The 15,398-nt window shown below is 47.4% G+C and overlaps 1 protein-coding gene across 1 annotated transcript in view; it reads left to right on the top strand.

The window, feature by feature from the left end:
• The first annotated feature begins 3,533 nt into the window (after positions 1-3,533).
• The window catches only part of EXT1 (exostosin glycosyltransferase 1), a 270,793-nt gene continuing 258,928 nt past the window's right edge, over positions 3,534-15,398 (top strand). Inside the window, exon 1 of the mRNA XM_083516713.1 lies at positions 3,534-5,824. Coding sequence (XP_083372839.1) covers positions 4,860-5,824 — 965 coding nt within the window. The 5' untranslated portion in view covers positions 3,534-4,859. The remainder of the gene's footprint in view (positions 5,825-15,398) is intronic.

Here is a 15,398-nt window from a genome sequence, read left to right on the forward strand (position 1 = left end):
ATTGGTCAACCAAATGGCAGGGTAGAAGGTTTTTGCATTTTATGGACGTACAAATTAGGGATTTGTACATCAGATATGGACAAATATTACCGGTAATTGTGTTTCAGCATAGGACTCCGTGTAAGACATGTATTGGTCTGTTAAACTAAGCCAAGCGAGGCTTTGGATATAATTTGTCCAGGCTTCTACTTGTCAGCCTGTTTGTACTAGATTTGTTTTATATATATTTGTAAAATGCACTTTGCCCCCAGGCAGACTGCAGGGCAGTTTCTTCCCAAATAAAATAGCAATAAAATCAATACAGAGTCAAACACAATCGTAGTGAAGACCAGAGGATTAAAACTCAAAAATTGAGAAACCCTGGAAATGCATTTACATGGTACCAAAATGATGGCAACACAGGTGCCAGGCAGGTGTCTCTGGGGAAGGAATTATGTTCGCAAATGTGGGGCCACCACTGAGAAGATCCTCTCCTTAGGTTAAGCAGATAGTAACTAAGTTAGCAGTGGGATCTGAAGGAGACTCTAAGAAGCTGACCTCACAGCAGAAGACTGGTATGAAGGAATGAATTCTGCCACATGCCAAGATGCCATGTGATGTGCTAACTCCATTGAACACTGAAAGCATGGTCTTCAAATTGAGGCACAAATACAAGATGGGTGACACCTGGCTTGAGAGCAGTACATGTGAAAAGGATCTAGTAGTCTTGGTTGACCACAAACTTGACATGAGCCAACAGTGTGACACGGCAGCTAAAAAAGCCAATGCAATTCTGGGCTGCATCAATAGGAGTATAGCATCTAGATCAAGGGAAGTAATAGTGCCACTGTATTCTGCTCTGGTCAGACCTCACCTGGAGTACTGTGTCCAGTTCTGGGCACCACAATTCAAGAAGGACACTGACAAACTGGAACGTGTCCAGAGGAGGGCAACCAAAATGGTCAAAGGCCTGGAAACGATGCCTTATGAGGAACAGCTAAGGGAGCTGGGCATGTTTAGCCTGGAGAAGAGGCGGTTAAGGGGTGATATGATAGCCATGTTCAAATATATAAAAGGATGTCACATAGAGGAGGGAGAAAGGTTGTTTTCTGCTGCTCCAGAGAAGCGGACACGGAGCAATGGATCCAAACTACAAGAAAGAAGATTCCACCTAAACATTAGGAAGAACTTCCTGACAGTAAGAGCTGTTTGACAGTGGAATTTGCTGCCAAGGAGTGTGGTGGAGTCTCCTCCTTTGGAGGTCTTTAAGCAGAGGCTTGACAACCATATGTCAGGAGTGCTCTGATGGTGTTTCCTGCTTGGCAGGGGGTTGGACTCGATGGCCCTTGTGGTCTATTCCAACTCTATGATTCTATGATATGCAGCTGTCTCCCATCTCTGCCAGCCCCCAACAGCCTAGTACAATTCTTGCTGTATTTTTACAAAGTATTGTGCTTCTTGGAATGTGTAAACCCCTCTGAGATTTGATTTGGTCAATGCTGGGACTGAACTAAAACAAGTATTTCAGTAACTTTCGTTGGCTTGTTTGATCCTCATTCAAAAGCCTTCTAACCTATTGGATGGAGATCACTGCTTTCTGGCTGGTGGTCCTGTAAAAGGTTGAGGTGGTTCCAAATTGATTTTATTACACTGGTGTGAGTCAGTTCTAAGCATGTATAGCTGGTTTTATGGCTTATGTTGCACACGCTATGTATTATTTTTTATTATTATTATTAAAAAGTTTGTGTTCTATGATTGTACAGAAGTCACCTTCGGAGGGTAATGACAGCTTATAAATCTATGTATTATCCACCCACCTATTCTGATGCACCAGAATTATATCCTTTTTGTCTCAGTTTGGACTTTCTGTCCATTAAAATTTCATTCACTTGGGAGCAAATCCAACTGAATTCAGTGGCAGTTCCTTCTGGGTAAGCATGCATGGGATCAGGTCTACACTTTTGCTTTGCAGTTCTGGCAAGTCTCTAGAACTTCCTAGACGGAGCTCATTTGATACTCGCGGGCGAATTTGAGCTTCGGGAGAGAACCCTCCAGCCCACACTCGCTTGACAAAACTGCCTTGCTGCTCAGTGTGCCAAAAGGCTACGCAAGCTTTGCTGGGATGTACCATATGCTGATACGGGAGTCCGCGCGGTAGAGGGCGCACGTATAAACTTGTCTCCCTATCGAAGAAGAAACGAGGAGCGAACTTGCTCCTTTTTCCTCAATCTCCTCCAAAAGCCAGTTTTTTCTTTATTTTTTTTATCTCGCCCCTCCATGAAGAGGTTCGCTTGGGTTCGACAGATCTGACTCCCTTATTTTAACTGCAGTTGATTCGCTACTTGATCTTTCCAAATGAACCCAGATTGGACAGCCCGATTGCGTTTTGGGGAGGAGGGAGAGAGAGGTCTCTTTGCACCAGTGCTATTGAAATATTTGGTGGCAGGGAGTTTAAAGAGGCGGACAGGCGGGATTTACTAACCCCCTCCCCCGAAAGCGCTCCGGCAGCCCCAACTTGTGCATGCTTACTCAGAAGTAAACCCGCCGAACTCAGTGTGGGTCCGACTCCTAAATCGCTACCCTTAAAATTGCTACCTGGGCCTTCTGCTTAATCTGAGAGCAAACCACATTGGCCACCCAGCGCGATTTCAGAGGCAACCGCTCACCTCGCTGGGAGGAAGCAAGTCCCTCTGAGCACACGGGGGCTTACTCCCGAGTAGACCCGTTTAGCAGGCTTGCACCGTGGCTGTACACAGGTAGCATCAGGCTGCCGGTGCTGACTTAACGGTTCCGTGCACGGTTTTGCTCGGCAGCAAGCGCCGCCGAAGGTTTGATTGGCAGGCTTCGGCGCGGCCCTACGAGACACGACCTGCAAGGAAACGCGGGCCAGCAACTCATCCCCGGAGCGCCGCCGTCTCGCAGCAATTGTTTCCAGCTGCTACGCCCTTCTCCCTCCCCTTCCCCCCTCCTCTTGCTGACTCGGCTGGGATCTCCGCTGCCCCGAAGGCGAACCGGAGCGCGTCTTTCCCTCTTCCCGGGCACTCCCACCCTCAACAATCGCTAAACACGTTGGCGGTGCCCTAGGCAACCGGTTCTTGTCGCTGCCTGCACTGGGGCCGGGGTGGAGTTTCTTTTTGGGGGGGGGGTGTGGATGTGGGTGCCGAATTCCCACAGACTTGGGTGGGTGTGCGTGCATGCGTGTCCCCCCTCCATCCACGCTTAGGGTCCTCCCTTTAAATCAGTGTCACTGATTGCAGGAGGGGGGGGCAGGAGGAGAAAGGGCAGGCCGTTTCCTCTTGCAGCCGGTGTGCACCCCTCGAGCAAATCACCCCACGCACCCACCAAGCCAGCCAGCCACCGGGCACGCACCTTCCGAGAGGGGTGGGTTTAGAAGGGGCGTGGGGGGGTGGGAAGGAGGAAGAGAAGCTTCCACGGCCATTGGATCTACCGCAAAGCTGTATCCTCCGGCTCGAGGGGGGTTATGAATGGGTGCAGCGGAAGCACCTCCCCCTCCGGACGTGACGCCCAGCCAATCGGCGAGCGGGCTGCGTGGATGGATGAGGTCAGCGCCGTGGTGTCGGGGAATGGAATGTTGCAAGTGTAACATTCAGAACCGGGTAACGTTCGACGGTCGGAACTCCGCGGTCGGCAACGTTCGGAGAGGCGGGGGAGGCGGCGGTCAGCCTCCCTCCCTCCCAGCCAGCCAGCCCCTTTCCCTCCCGGAGGGGGGGGCGCGCGCTCCTGTGCCATCGCCGCTCGCTGAAATGAATGGTTGAGAGGGGCGGGGGCTAGGAGGAGGAGGAGGAGGCGGCCGCGAAGGCAAAGGAAGGAGGAGGAGAAGGAGAAGAAGAAGAAACAGCAGCAGCAGAAGAGGCGGCAGCGGCGGCGGGTCTTTTCTCTGGTTGGGGGAGATCGCAGAGCAGCCTGGAAGAGAGACTTCCCTCTCCTCCCTTCTCCTCCTCCCCGCGGAGCCGCTGCAAGGAAAGAAGGCGAGAGAAATGCAGGGATTCGTCAGGTTACGGCGCTCGGGCTGGAAGATGTGAGCCTCGGATGGTGCTACGCCGCGAACCGGAGCCGGCTGCTTGCACAGGCTGCTGGTGATATACCGACTTGCTCGGAGAAAGCCGGGCGGCTCGGGGTGTGTTTGTGTGTGTCCGTCCGTCCGTCTCTCACCTCTCTCTCTCTCTCCTCCACCCCCCTCCCCCAGCGCTCCCCTTCCTATTTTGTGTGTTAGGAAAAGACATCCGAGGAATGTTGTGTGTGAGTTGAAGTTGCTGCTTGCGGCTCTTGCACCTTGATCATCCGCAAGCACCGGCTCCCTATGTGTGTGTGAGAGAGAGGAAGAGAGAGCGAGAGGGCGGGACAGATTTCTCAATCTTGTAACAGCCGATTTGAGGGAGAAAAGGGGGACCTGGGCTGGGTGGTTTCATTTTCCCGGAGCGGGTGCCTTCTCCCTCTCTCCTCCTTGCAAGAGAATTCCTAGCCCCACGCTCCCTCCTTTCCTCCCCTCCAAAGCCGGGCTGGGCGTGATTATTCTCTGCCTGCCCCTGCTTCTCTCAGTCCCTCTCTCCTTCTCCTTCTTCTCCTCTCTGTCTTCCCCCTTCTCTCTCCCTTTCCCTTCTCGCTCTCCCTTCCCCCCTCCCTCCCCAATCTCTATTGTGCGAGCCAAAGATGAAAGACCGGAGGGGAGAAAGTTAAAGAAATCGCCCACATGCGCTGCATCAGTCCGAGGCTTTGGGAAAGGAATAAAGAGGAGGTGGGAGAAGAGAGTTTAAAGTCTTTGCAGGCGGGAAGATGGCGGACTCAAGCTGAAAGTGTCGACTGGCAAACTTGGGCGATCTTTGTGTTTATTTACAATCCTCTCGACCCAGATAGGACACATGCAGGCCAAAAAACGCTACTTCATCCTGCTCTCCGCTGGCACTTTCGTCGTCCTGCTGTTCTACTTGGGAGGCTTGCAGTTCAGAGCATCCAGGAGCCAAAGCAGACGGGAGGCTCACAGTAGCAGGAATGGCTTGCAGCACAGCGGCGGCCCCGAGCACTACTGGCCCCGATTCCCGGACGCCCTGCGCCCCTTCGTCCCTTGGGAGCAGCTGGAGAACGAGGAGTACAACATGCACACTTCCCCGCGGCAGAAGCGCGACGCCAACGCCAGCGTCTACAAGGGCAAGAAGTGCCGCATGGAGTCCTGCTTCGACTTCGCCCTCTGCAAAAAGAACGGCTTCAAGGTGTACGTCTACCCTCAGCAGAAAGGGGAGAAGATCGCCGAGAGTTACCAAAACATCCTCGCCGCCATTGAAGGCTCCCGGTTTTATACTTCCGACCCCAGCCAAGCTTGCCTGTTCGTCCTCAGCCTGGATACCTTAGACAGGGACCAGCTGTCCCCCCAGTACGTGCACAACCTGCGGTCCAAGGTCCAGAACCTCCACTTGTGGAACAATGGTAGGAACCACTTAGTTTTTAATTTATATTCCGGCACGTGGCCCGACTACACCGAGGACGTGGGCTTCGACATTGGCCAGGCCATGCTAGCCAAAGCCAGCATCAGCACGGAAAACTTCCGCCCGAAGTTTGACGTCTCTATCCCGCTCTTTTCTAAGGATCACCCGAGGACAGGAGGGGAGAAGGGCTTCCTGAGGTTTAACACCATCCCTCCTCTCAGGAAGTACATGTTGGTGTTCAAGGGGAAAAGGTACCTGACTGGGATAGGGTCCGACACCAGGAATGCCTTATATCATGTCCATAATGGGGAGGATGTTGTTCTCTTGACCACCTGCAAGCACGGCAAAGACTGGCAGAAGCACAAGGACTCACGGTGCGATAGGGACAACGCGGAATATGAAAAGTAAGTGGCTGCTCTTGCTGTCTCTTTCCTTCTTTGCACGTTAAAAGGTGGCAACTTAATGGCTCTCTGCAACCCCTTTAAAGTCCCACCGTTCGGGCCTGCTTCTTCTACAGAATTCCCCCCAAAACTACAAGCAGGATAAATGGAAATCTTTCAAAGTGTGAAATAGGAGGTGTGGGCCTACCAGGTTTATTTGCCCCCCTTGAGTTGGGTGGAGGCATTTAAATGACTTGAGAATTGCACCCCCCCCCCCGATTGGAAATCAGGATGAAAGCCTATGCATACTTGCAGTGGCGTAGCGTGGGTTGTCAGCACCCGGGGCAAGGCAAGTAATTTGCGCCCCCTAACCCGTGGATTTGCGCCCCCTAACCCTAACCCCCAGATGTTGCGCCCGGTGCAGCCGGCCCCCCCGCACCCCCCCCGCTACACCACTGCATACTTGGGAGATTGCGATCCTGTGTGCCCCACTAAAAAACGTTGATTTTATTGCAGAGTAAGCATGCATAAGATTGCATCATCGTACATATTGCTGAATTCTCCGGGGTTTGCTTCTGAATGTACAAGAAGTGTTCAAGGGGCATCTTCCTGATTTCTTTGGGGCTTCCTCCTGAGGTAAAAGTGTGCCAGGTCACAGCTTCGTCTTGTAAGCTTCCTTGGTTCAGCTGCAGCTGAAGGTGGAGTGACCTGTGGTGTCCTAGTCAGCTGTGACCCATCCTGGGTAGAAATTGAACAAAGTTCATTGTAGCTTAGCTCCCTTATAGTTCTGCTTGCACAAAAGGCTTCTTTCTGCGTGGTGTCGATTTTCTTTTTAACCTTGATGGATAATGCCTAGAACAAAGTTCAGAGAAATCTGATGACTTGCTAAAACGCGTGGGTGTGAACATTTATTTAGATGGCTATGAGTTTGTTATGCAGCTGCAGAACTGATTCGGTTAATTTATGTGCTGGATGGATGCTCAGCCTTCACCTTTATTTTTCTTGCACAAAACAGCTGTGAAACCAGGGAACGTTGAGGTGTGTCCAGCTCCAAAACCTTTTGCATATTTCCATGTTGACAGCTGTTTCCAGAGGTGTAAATGTTTCCTGTGGTTTGTTTCCTGTGGTTTTTCTGTTCCATGTCTTTCCCCCTCTCCTACTTTTGATACGTTTAACTCCATGGGATGAATACCAATCTAGATAAGAAATATAAATTGCAGAGTAATATGGGTGGTACCTTCTGTTGGCTCCTCAAGTAGTAGAGTAGATTTACAAGCTTTTGAGTTGTGCAGAACCCTTTCTCCAGACCTAGAGAGGGGCTCATTGCAGTTCATACACTTACCCAGGTGCGTCAATAATAGCAGGTGTAAACTGAGCTACTTCTGCATCCAAGCTCCTATTCCTAGTCTCTCTTCTCCAGTATAACTTGCAAGTTGTGAATGTAACTTTTTGCATGTAGATGCTGTTGAGACAACAGCTTTGCAGAAATGGCCACTGTAGGGTTGTAGTGATAATGAGCTTGTTCGAAACTCATTAGTTAACTTTAAATGCTGACCACGTTTGTGCTTGCAGAGCTGAGATCCCTAAGTAAAAGCAGCTTGATTTCCATGTGAGAAATGCGGAGGCTTACTCCTTTTATTTAGATGTTGGTCCAAAATCAGGTTGTGTCAGGGATGGTTAGGGAGACTCGTAAAATCAGCGATACAAGTTGGAAGACTGCAGCCATTGTCAATTTGTAAGTCATAAATGGAAAAGTTTGAAAGCTTGATTAGGACTAGAAGAATGAACATTACAGGCTCCTGCAAGAGCAGCCAAATAAGGAACATCTGTACTGGCAGTGCACCTGATTCCTCCACGAGGGCCAATTCCGTTGGCTGTGTGCATAATGTGCATTTAGAGGTCATGGGAATATCATCCTGGTGATGCCCGCATATTTGCAAACCTTTGCAGCTCGCGCATAACTCAAGATCTTCTTCCTTGCATATTTGGGTGAGTGTGCAGGGTAAATGGGTCTCTTGAAGGAGGTGAGCGATTGAGAGAATGAGGTTTAAATGCCTGTAGGCTTTCAGGAATTTCTTTGTTTGGAATATGATCTACCACTCTGGTGTTGCCATCTGAGCTTAGTCTAACGCTTCCATTCCTTTAAGTCCTACCAGTTTGGGTATGTTGCTAAGCTCCCTTTGGTTCATTTATGTTTAGAAGCACACTCTGCTTAAAAGGGTTGGCTCTTGGAGGTCTCGGTCCCTTGACTAAGGGATGCCACAAGTCCCAGCAACCGGGAATGTCAGTGCAGGACTTTGTGCTGTCATTTCCCCCGGGAGAAGATGTTAGGGTTCCACTTCCTCGTTTTAGGCCCCCCAAAATGCCCAGCTTTGTCTGAGGTAGAGCAGGGTCCTCTGTGGGGGTTTTTTAAAGGCAGCCTAGAGATGTTGACTTGCGGTATTCTAGAAAAGGTGGCTGTGATTACTTTTGCAAAATGCCATAAATAACGTTTACTTTGGAAAGGCGGCACCTGTGTGCGCATCTGTTGGCACCCCTAGAAATCACTCCAAGGCACAGATTCAGTGTGGATTTATAGAATTTTGCCATTACTGTGCAGAACACTGTCTCTCGCTCCCCCTTCCCCCCACTATTCAAGTCCCGTCCATGCTTGGCTCTGCACATATAGTTTATGAAATCTGACAAGGCCACATCCTGGGGGAAGCATGACTTTCAGAATCCTGGCGGAATCTCTTTATAAGCACATTATATCTATTCTCATACATGTGATAGTTGTAGGAGATTGTCCTCTGTTAACTCTCTTTACCTTGAGGGGGAGAAAGAGGCGGCTTGCTTCCGAGAGAGAATGTGACAGTTCCAAAGAGTATCCCGAAACTGCCTTAAAAAATCCTAGCCTTGCCTTCGATTTCGGCTGGAGAATAGGAGCCTCTGACCCTACAGATGTTCTTGGGCCACAACTCCCAAGGCATTGGCCATGTCGCCTGGGGGTGTTAGGATTCGGAGTCTAGAAACATCTGTCCTCCTATTATCCCTTGATCTAAATGTTGAGAGCTTTTTGGAAAGAACACATGAATTCCTGGTGCATTAGCCTCTTCATGGCTGGTTTCTTCGGGCTTGCAAACAGCTGCGTGGAACCTCTGTGGGCAGAGGCAATGTATACCAGGGGCCAGAGATCGTAGAATTGTGGAGCGGGGATTTTTGAGGGTCATCGCTGCTATGCAGGAATATTTTGCCCAATGTGGGGCTCAAACCCAGAGCCCTGAGATTAAGAGTCTCCTGCTCTATCAACTGAGCTATTCAGCAGGAGAGCCATTACATCTGCCCTAAGATTCCACACAAATCTTGCTGTTGTGAGTGGAGTGCTCAATGATTTGGGCATCCAGTCCAGCAATTCATAGTTCTTTTTGGCTTGTGCTCTATAAGTTGAAGATGCACCATTCTCAAACTGAGGACTGGGCTACCTTGCCTCAACGCAGTTGGGTGAGGCCACGGTTCCTGTGCCTCCTAGTTTCACCTCGTGTTTGATATTGAATTTGCAGAGGAATTTACCTTTCCTCGTTTTCTGTGATGGACAGGACTGCAGGTACTCTGCAGGTGACCTGTTGGCCTGGCAACATTGATCCTGGCAAGGCAGACACTGAGTGGCTGAACAAGGGAAAGCAAGTGTAAACTTCACAATTAGATTCAGTTCTCCTTTTCCCTTCTCAAAAAAAGGGTTATTGTGTTGTGTTAGCAGAGTGAGATTGCAATCCTGGGCATGTCTACTCTGATGCAAGCCCCGTTGGATTAAATGTTTCTTAACTCTCAGGTAACTGCGCAGGATTGTGACTTCAATGAACAATCCTCTGCACCTGGTTTACGCAGAAGGAAATCTCCATTACGTTCCATAGGTCTTCTTCTCTGGTAAATGGGAGTAGGCTTGTACCCTAAGTCTGCAATCTTGATTGTGTCTCCTTGGCGTTAAACCCCACTGAAATTGGACTCTGTGCAGGTAATTGTTTTTTGTTTGTTTTTAATAAACCTGGAAAGGATCAGGCTATAAATTATAATCTTTTGCAAAATCTGTTTAACTAGCAAATTGGAGGAAGAACCTAAGTGTAAAATTTGCTGGCCATTAAATTCTGCTGAGAGAACTGTCCAGCACCCCACTTTTTTCCCATGTCTCTTCCGCCACCCCCAAATCTGTCCTAATAAGTCCCCAACATTTTTGCAATATGCTTAGTGAGTGTTTGACATGTTTTGGCTCAGTCTTCCCAAGTTCTATTAAGAAATCCATCTGCAGCACTGAACTAATTAATTTTCATCAAAGTTATGCATCTCAGCAGATAAAGCTGATGCCGACTAAAATGAATTGCATTATCTTGATTAGAATACTCGCAAACGGGATTTAAGGAGCGACTTGCACTCTCTGTGTGTATGTATCTAATATACATTATGTTAATACATATGCCTCTGTATCGCTTCTTTAGGTTTGTTTTTAGTGCCATTAATTCTGAATCATATAAATGCTTGGGTAGTGTGCTTTGTAATATGGGCCTAGGTGTTGCGTCTTGCTTTTTTTTTTTTTTAGGCTGAAGAGAAGCAAATGGTCTGCTGCTTTTTGAACTGGGAGGGGAAGGAATTGGGTCCGGAAGATGCAGAGTCCTTGGCACATGTCCACTGAGCCCAATTTCCTATGCCAATGGTCCATGAAGCTACAATGTGGACTGTCCACTCCGTTTAAAAGAGGAAGAGTGTGTATTACTCTGTATGTGTGCATATTAGTGGTCCATGTCTTCTTTGCCCTGTACACTAGGTGTTTCACGATTGTGTGAACACACAACTTCTCATGGCACCTGTGGAACTGATTCTGCAAAACTCAAAAATGCTTATTCTTGATAATTTGAAAAAGATAAAGGACCCCTGGACGGTTAAGTCCAGCCAAAGGCGACTATGGGGTGTGACACTCATCTTGCGATGGTGGTGAGCTCCCATTGCTCTGTCCCAGCTTCTGCCAACCTAGCAGTTTGAAAGCACACCAGCGCAAGGAGATAAATAGGTCCTGCTGCGGTGGGAAGGTAAAAGGTGTTTCCATGCACTCTGGTTTCCGTCACTGTACCCCGTTGCGCCAGATGCTGTTTAGTCCTGCTGGCCACATGGCCTGGAAAGCTGTCTGTGGACAAATGCCGGCCCCCTCGGCCTAATGAGTGCTACACCCCATAGTTGCCTTGTTTATTCTTGGATGCCCCCACTGAGTGGAAGTGATTGCTGGCGAGGAAATGGTTTGGCGATGAGGATCCTCTTTCGAATGGCAAAATGTCAGAAAACAGGAGTAATTGAGGGGTCAGGTTCTTAATCGGCAAATCAAAAAGCAATGAAGGGTCGTCAGTTCTTCGGCATGGCAGCTGAAATCAATGGGTGCAGCTGCTTTGGCCGACTAAATATTGTAATATAATGTTTATTAAATATATTACGTTATAAGATGCAATAATGAAAGCATCAAACAACACTTTGTTCTGGATCCTGGTTCGATGCGGTTAATCACTAAAACCATATATTCATAACAGTGAGTAGCAAAACAGAAATTTTTAATTCTTGTAGAAAAAGGCTTTGGTTTTGCCTTCATCGGGAGAAAATTGTGCTGTTTCCAAGGTGGCAGGTTTAGAGCTTGCAGATAGAGGGCTCAAAAGGTCTTTAATTGCGGGAGGAAAGTGATGTTGGTACTGTCCTTTAGGTTGAGGCCATGCGGTGTTAATGTGTAAACGCAAAAATCTTCCCCTTTTTTGCTAACATTCTGTTGGCATCCCTAGAGCAATTACTGATTATAATAGTGACCCAGGAGTTTGCTGCAAGTGAGGCAGAGCAGGTTAAAAAGGACCCAGTGTTCCTGAGACCAGACTGATGGCGGAAGAGTGTTGCTAATGTTTAGGCTGAATTGTTTTCACGTGGGAATTCCTTGCACCCGGGTCATTCGCTTGCACGTTGAGGGTGGAGCAACACTTGTGACCAGGTACCCTTTGACTCAGATGTTGCCTTCAGCTGCAGAGAACTGGCGTCTTCCTTGCCACTTATGAATTGGGCCAGCAAGTCTATTTTGAGCCAATGCGCTGTTTTAAGATAAATAGCATCAAGCATTTACTTAACTTAATGGATGGGTGTTTGACGGTGAGCTGAAATCTGACTTCCTGAGGGTTTTCTCTGTTCATTATCTGCTTAGCAGCTTTACCAGGAATACCCAAGGAGTTGTCAGTGCAGGTAGGTAGGCAGCCGTCTCTGTAATAATAAGTGATTAATAGCTGCATGTTTATCTATGTAGTTAAAGCAGCATTTTCTGTATTGCTAAACAGACTACTTATTGTCTGCGTGTATGTATGTTTTGTCCATAGCCCGTAACTGTTTCTATGTGTGGCAATGCAATCAGTTGCATCAGCTGTAGATTACTTCACATCACAAGGATTAATGAGCATAACCTTAAGTTATGTGTTGCCTGCCTATGAATGCATAACGTCTTAGGGGGAAAAAAAAACATTCTCTCTCTCTCTCTAAAAAAAATAAAGTTATCCTTCCAGGCTAACTGGGGGTAACGGGGAACCAGATGGTACTTTGCAATCATAGAAGGGCATTGTGATTTAGCGGAGTTGAAGCAATTCTTCCAGTTCCCTTTTTTTGCCACCTTCAGTTCCTAATGCCCCGCCAAATCAGTTCCAGAGACTTGAGGGTCTATAGCAGGGATAGGAGGTGAGTGGATTTCAGGCGTAAGGGGCAACTGGTCGAAATCGCATCCCCTTTTCTTCTGACAGTGGGCATCTCTGCTAGATTTGCATCTTTCCATGCGTACAGGGGTGCCAATCAGAACCAGCCTAGTGTGAATGTTAGTTGACTTTAACACATCAGCTCTGTAGTATTGTGTGTCTCTGTGTGCAGAGAGGGTCTTGGGTTCAGTCCCCTGGCTTCCAGCCAAAAGGTTCAGGTGACAGGAAAGACTGGAGGGATCCTACTGCCAGTCGGAACAAATAATATTGTGATAGCTGGGAAAACCGCCTAACCTGCTATGAGCACATTTCTACTAAAATTGTAGATAAGATATTTCTTTGCACCAAGTGAGGAGTGTGCTACGTATAGGGTTTCATGGATCGTTATCTGATGAGGAACTTGGTTGCCTCTTGCAAATTTGCATGGGAACATAGGAGGAGCCTGTGTCTATGTAAAACGTAGTTTTATAAGGTCCTGATATCAATGTGCCTCTTTGTTGCTGCTATTCCTGGGTGCTGTTCTCTCTTCTCAGTTCGCCAGCAAATTGTTCTTTATTAAGCCTTGCCATTTCCCATAATGTCCAGTAGACCTTACGGTTCAAAGCAGGGTGGGTAGGAATTCCAGTGTGGAGTCATGAAAGCAGGCTTCTCTTGATGGAGGAATTCAAGGCAGAGGACGTGGCTGGGCGAGCAAGATTTGACATGTTTCGTGCGCAGAGAGAGAGAGAGGCAGAGAAATACACGGGAAGAAATTCCTGTTTTGCAAAGAGACCTTGATCCAATAAAAGGCTCTACCTGGCTGTGGATAATACGATTCGGGGGGGGGGACCACATTGAGCCTAAATATGCTTGTAGCAAGCTGCCCCCCCCCCCGCATTTCTTTTGAACAGGTGAAGATGCCCCTTCCTTTCCTTCCTCCTTCAAAAATGCATTTTAAAATGGTTGTAAAATAAACCAGGGATGACATACGGAGCAGGCATTTTGGATATTTAATTATATCACGTCTTAACTCCTGTTCAACTCCCCTCATTGCATCTCGCTTGGTTTATAACTCTGATGTTCAGGCAATCTTTTTAGAGACCAAAGTTGCTCTTATTTTTCTGTTGTAGCAATCCTTCTTTGCTTGTTGTATTGATGTATTACGGTATTTTAATATTTTGTTGGAAGCCGCCCAGAGTGGCTGAGGAAGCCCAGCCAGATGGGCGGGGTATAAATATTAAATTATTATTATTATTATTATTACTTGTTGAAGCTGTGGAGGCCTGCTGTGTCACAATAATTCTTCTAAAAGACACACCTTCTATAGTTTGCCGTGAAATTGGGAAGAACTTTAGAGATTAGGCTCTGACTCACGGTGCTCATCCTTGGAAACACCTTTCATCTGGGACTAGTGTGTAATATTTTTTAAAATTGTTGCATTTTCTTTGGTTGCGCCATCATTGCATGTCTTTAGGTGTCGGGCAAAAATAAATACCGTATTTTTCGCTCTATAGGACGTACTCGACCATAAGACGCACCTAGTTTTAGAGGGGGAGAACAACAAGAAGAAAAATCTCTCCCTCTCTGCGCAGCGCCCCTTCAGTGCCCCTATCTTTCTTGATAGGAAGATGATGCTTTGCACACACCTGCCATTGTTGATACCTAAAATTTCTGTTTGTGTGTGTGCATGAGATTGATCTTGTCAGCTTCTGCAGTGCCGTAAAAGCCTCAGGTGATGTAACAGCACACACCTTTTTTAAAAGTCCTACCTCAGGTGTCATTGAAATTATTAGAGTTTGAAAGGACCTCTCAGGCAATCTAGTTGAGTCCTCTTCTGATAGCAGGAAGTCCACTATGACAGCATCCCCCGTAAGTGGGCCATCCAGCCTCTGCTCAAAATCTCTATAAAAAAAGAGATTTTGCAGCAGTCCTTCCCAAATCTTGTTTCTTGTTCTTTGAACCCCGTTGGTCTGGCCGAGTCTGTTGCAAAGACCACTTTCCCCTCTAAGCTGATAAGAGGAATTGCCGTGCGCGACTGATAAAATCATTCTTGTAAGGCAGCTAATAATAATCTATGCAGGGCTGAATTCGCTTGTTCAAACAAGTTTCCTTTTCTCTCTCTTATTCCCCCTCACCCCGCCCCTCTGTCCTTTTGAACAGTATCGGTAACACATAACGGCTTAAAAACTCTTCCGTAAGCAAATTTCCTGTTTGTTTACTTGTTTGTCTCATACTTTCTGTTCAATTGAATGGAACAGAATTAGCCCTGATTTGGTTGATTAGCTGGCTATGAAACAAAAGTATTGAGTGTGTTAAGAATGTCAATTGAGCAGGCTTCCAGATTGGATTGTATCTTTTTCTTTTTCTTTTTTACCCATTTCCCCTACATAATTGTAACGGGTTATAATTATATGCTTGGATTTGTGCCTTTTGACACAGAGTTCACTATAAACCGCGATCATATGCAGGTTCCCATTGTATGCTTGCACCCAATTAAAAACCCATTTGAGTTCCTGGAATGTGTATGTGTTGAGCATTGATGTCTGCCGCTGATAACCTTCCCTCTTGCCGGCTGCATAACTTGCTCTGCTTAGAATTAGTCTTCAGTTTCCTCTCCCAGCTCCTCCCATTAAATTGCAGTTGGTCATTGGAATGTGGACACAAATCAATGGCCCACGTTCTTTTTTTGTTTCCTTTTGTTTGAGATACAATCTAAAGTCATTCAGAAATATTGTGCACATTTTAGATCAGGAGACTTTTTATTTTGGTAGGTGGCTGAGCCTGATGGTCCGTTGCATGCAGATGTTCAGTGCAAACCTGTTCATGTTTACCTGTAAATAAGCTGCATTGAGTTCTGTGGGGTTTACACAGGTAAGCGTGCATCAAGT

This window comes from Podarcis liolepis (assembly GCF_965112155.1).
Source record: "Podarcis liolepis genome assembly, chromosome: 8".
NCBI classification, from domain to species: Eukaryota; Metazoa; Chordata; class Lepidosauria; order Squamata; family Lacertidae; genus Podarcis; species Podarcis liolepis.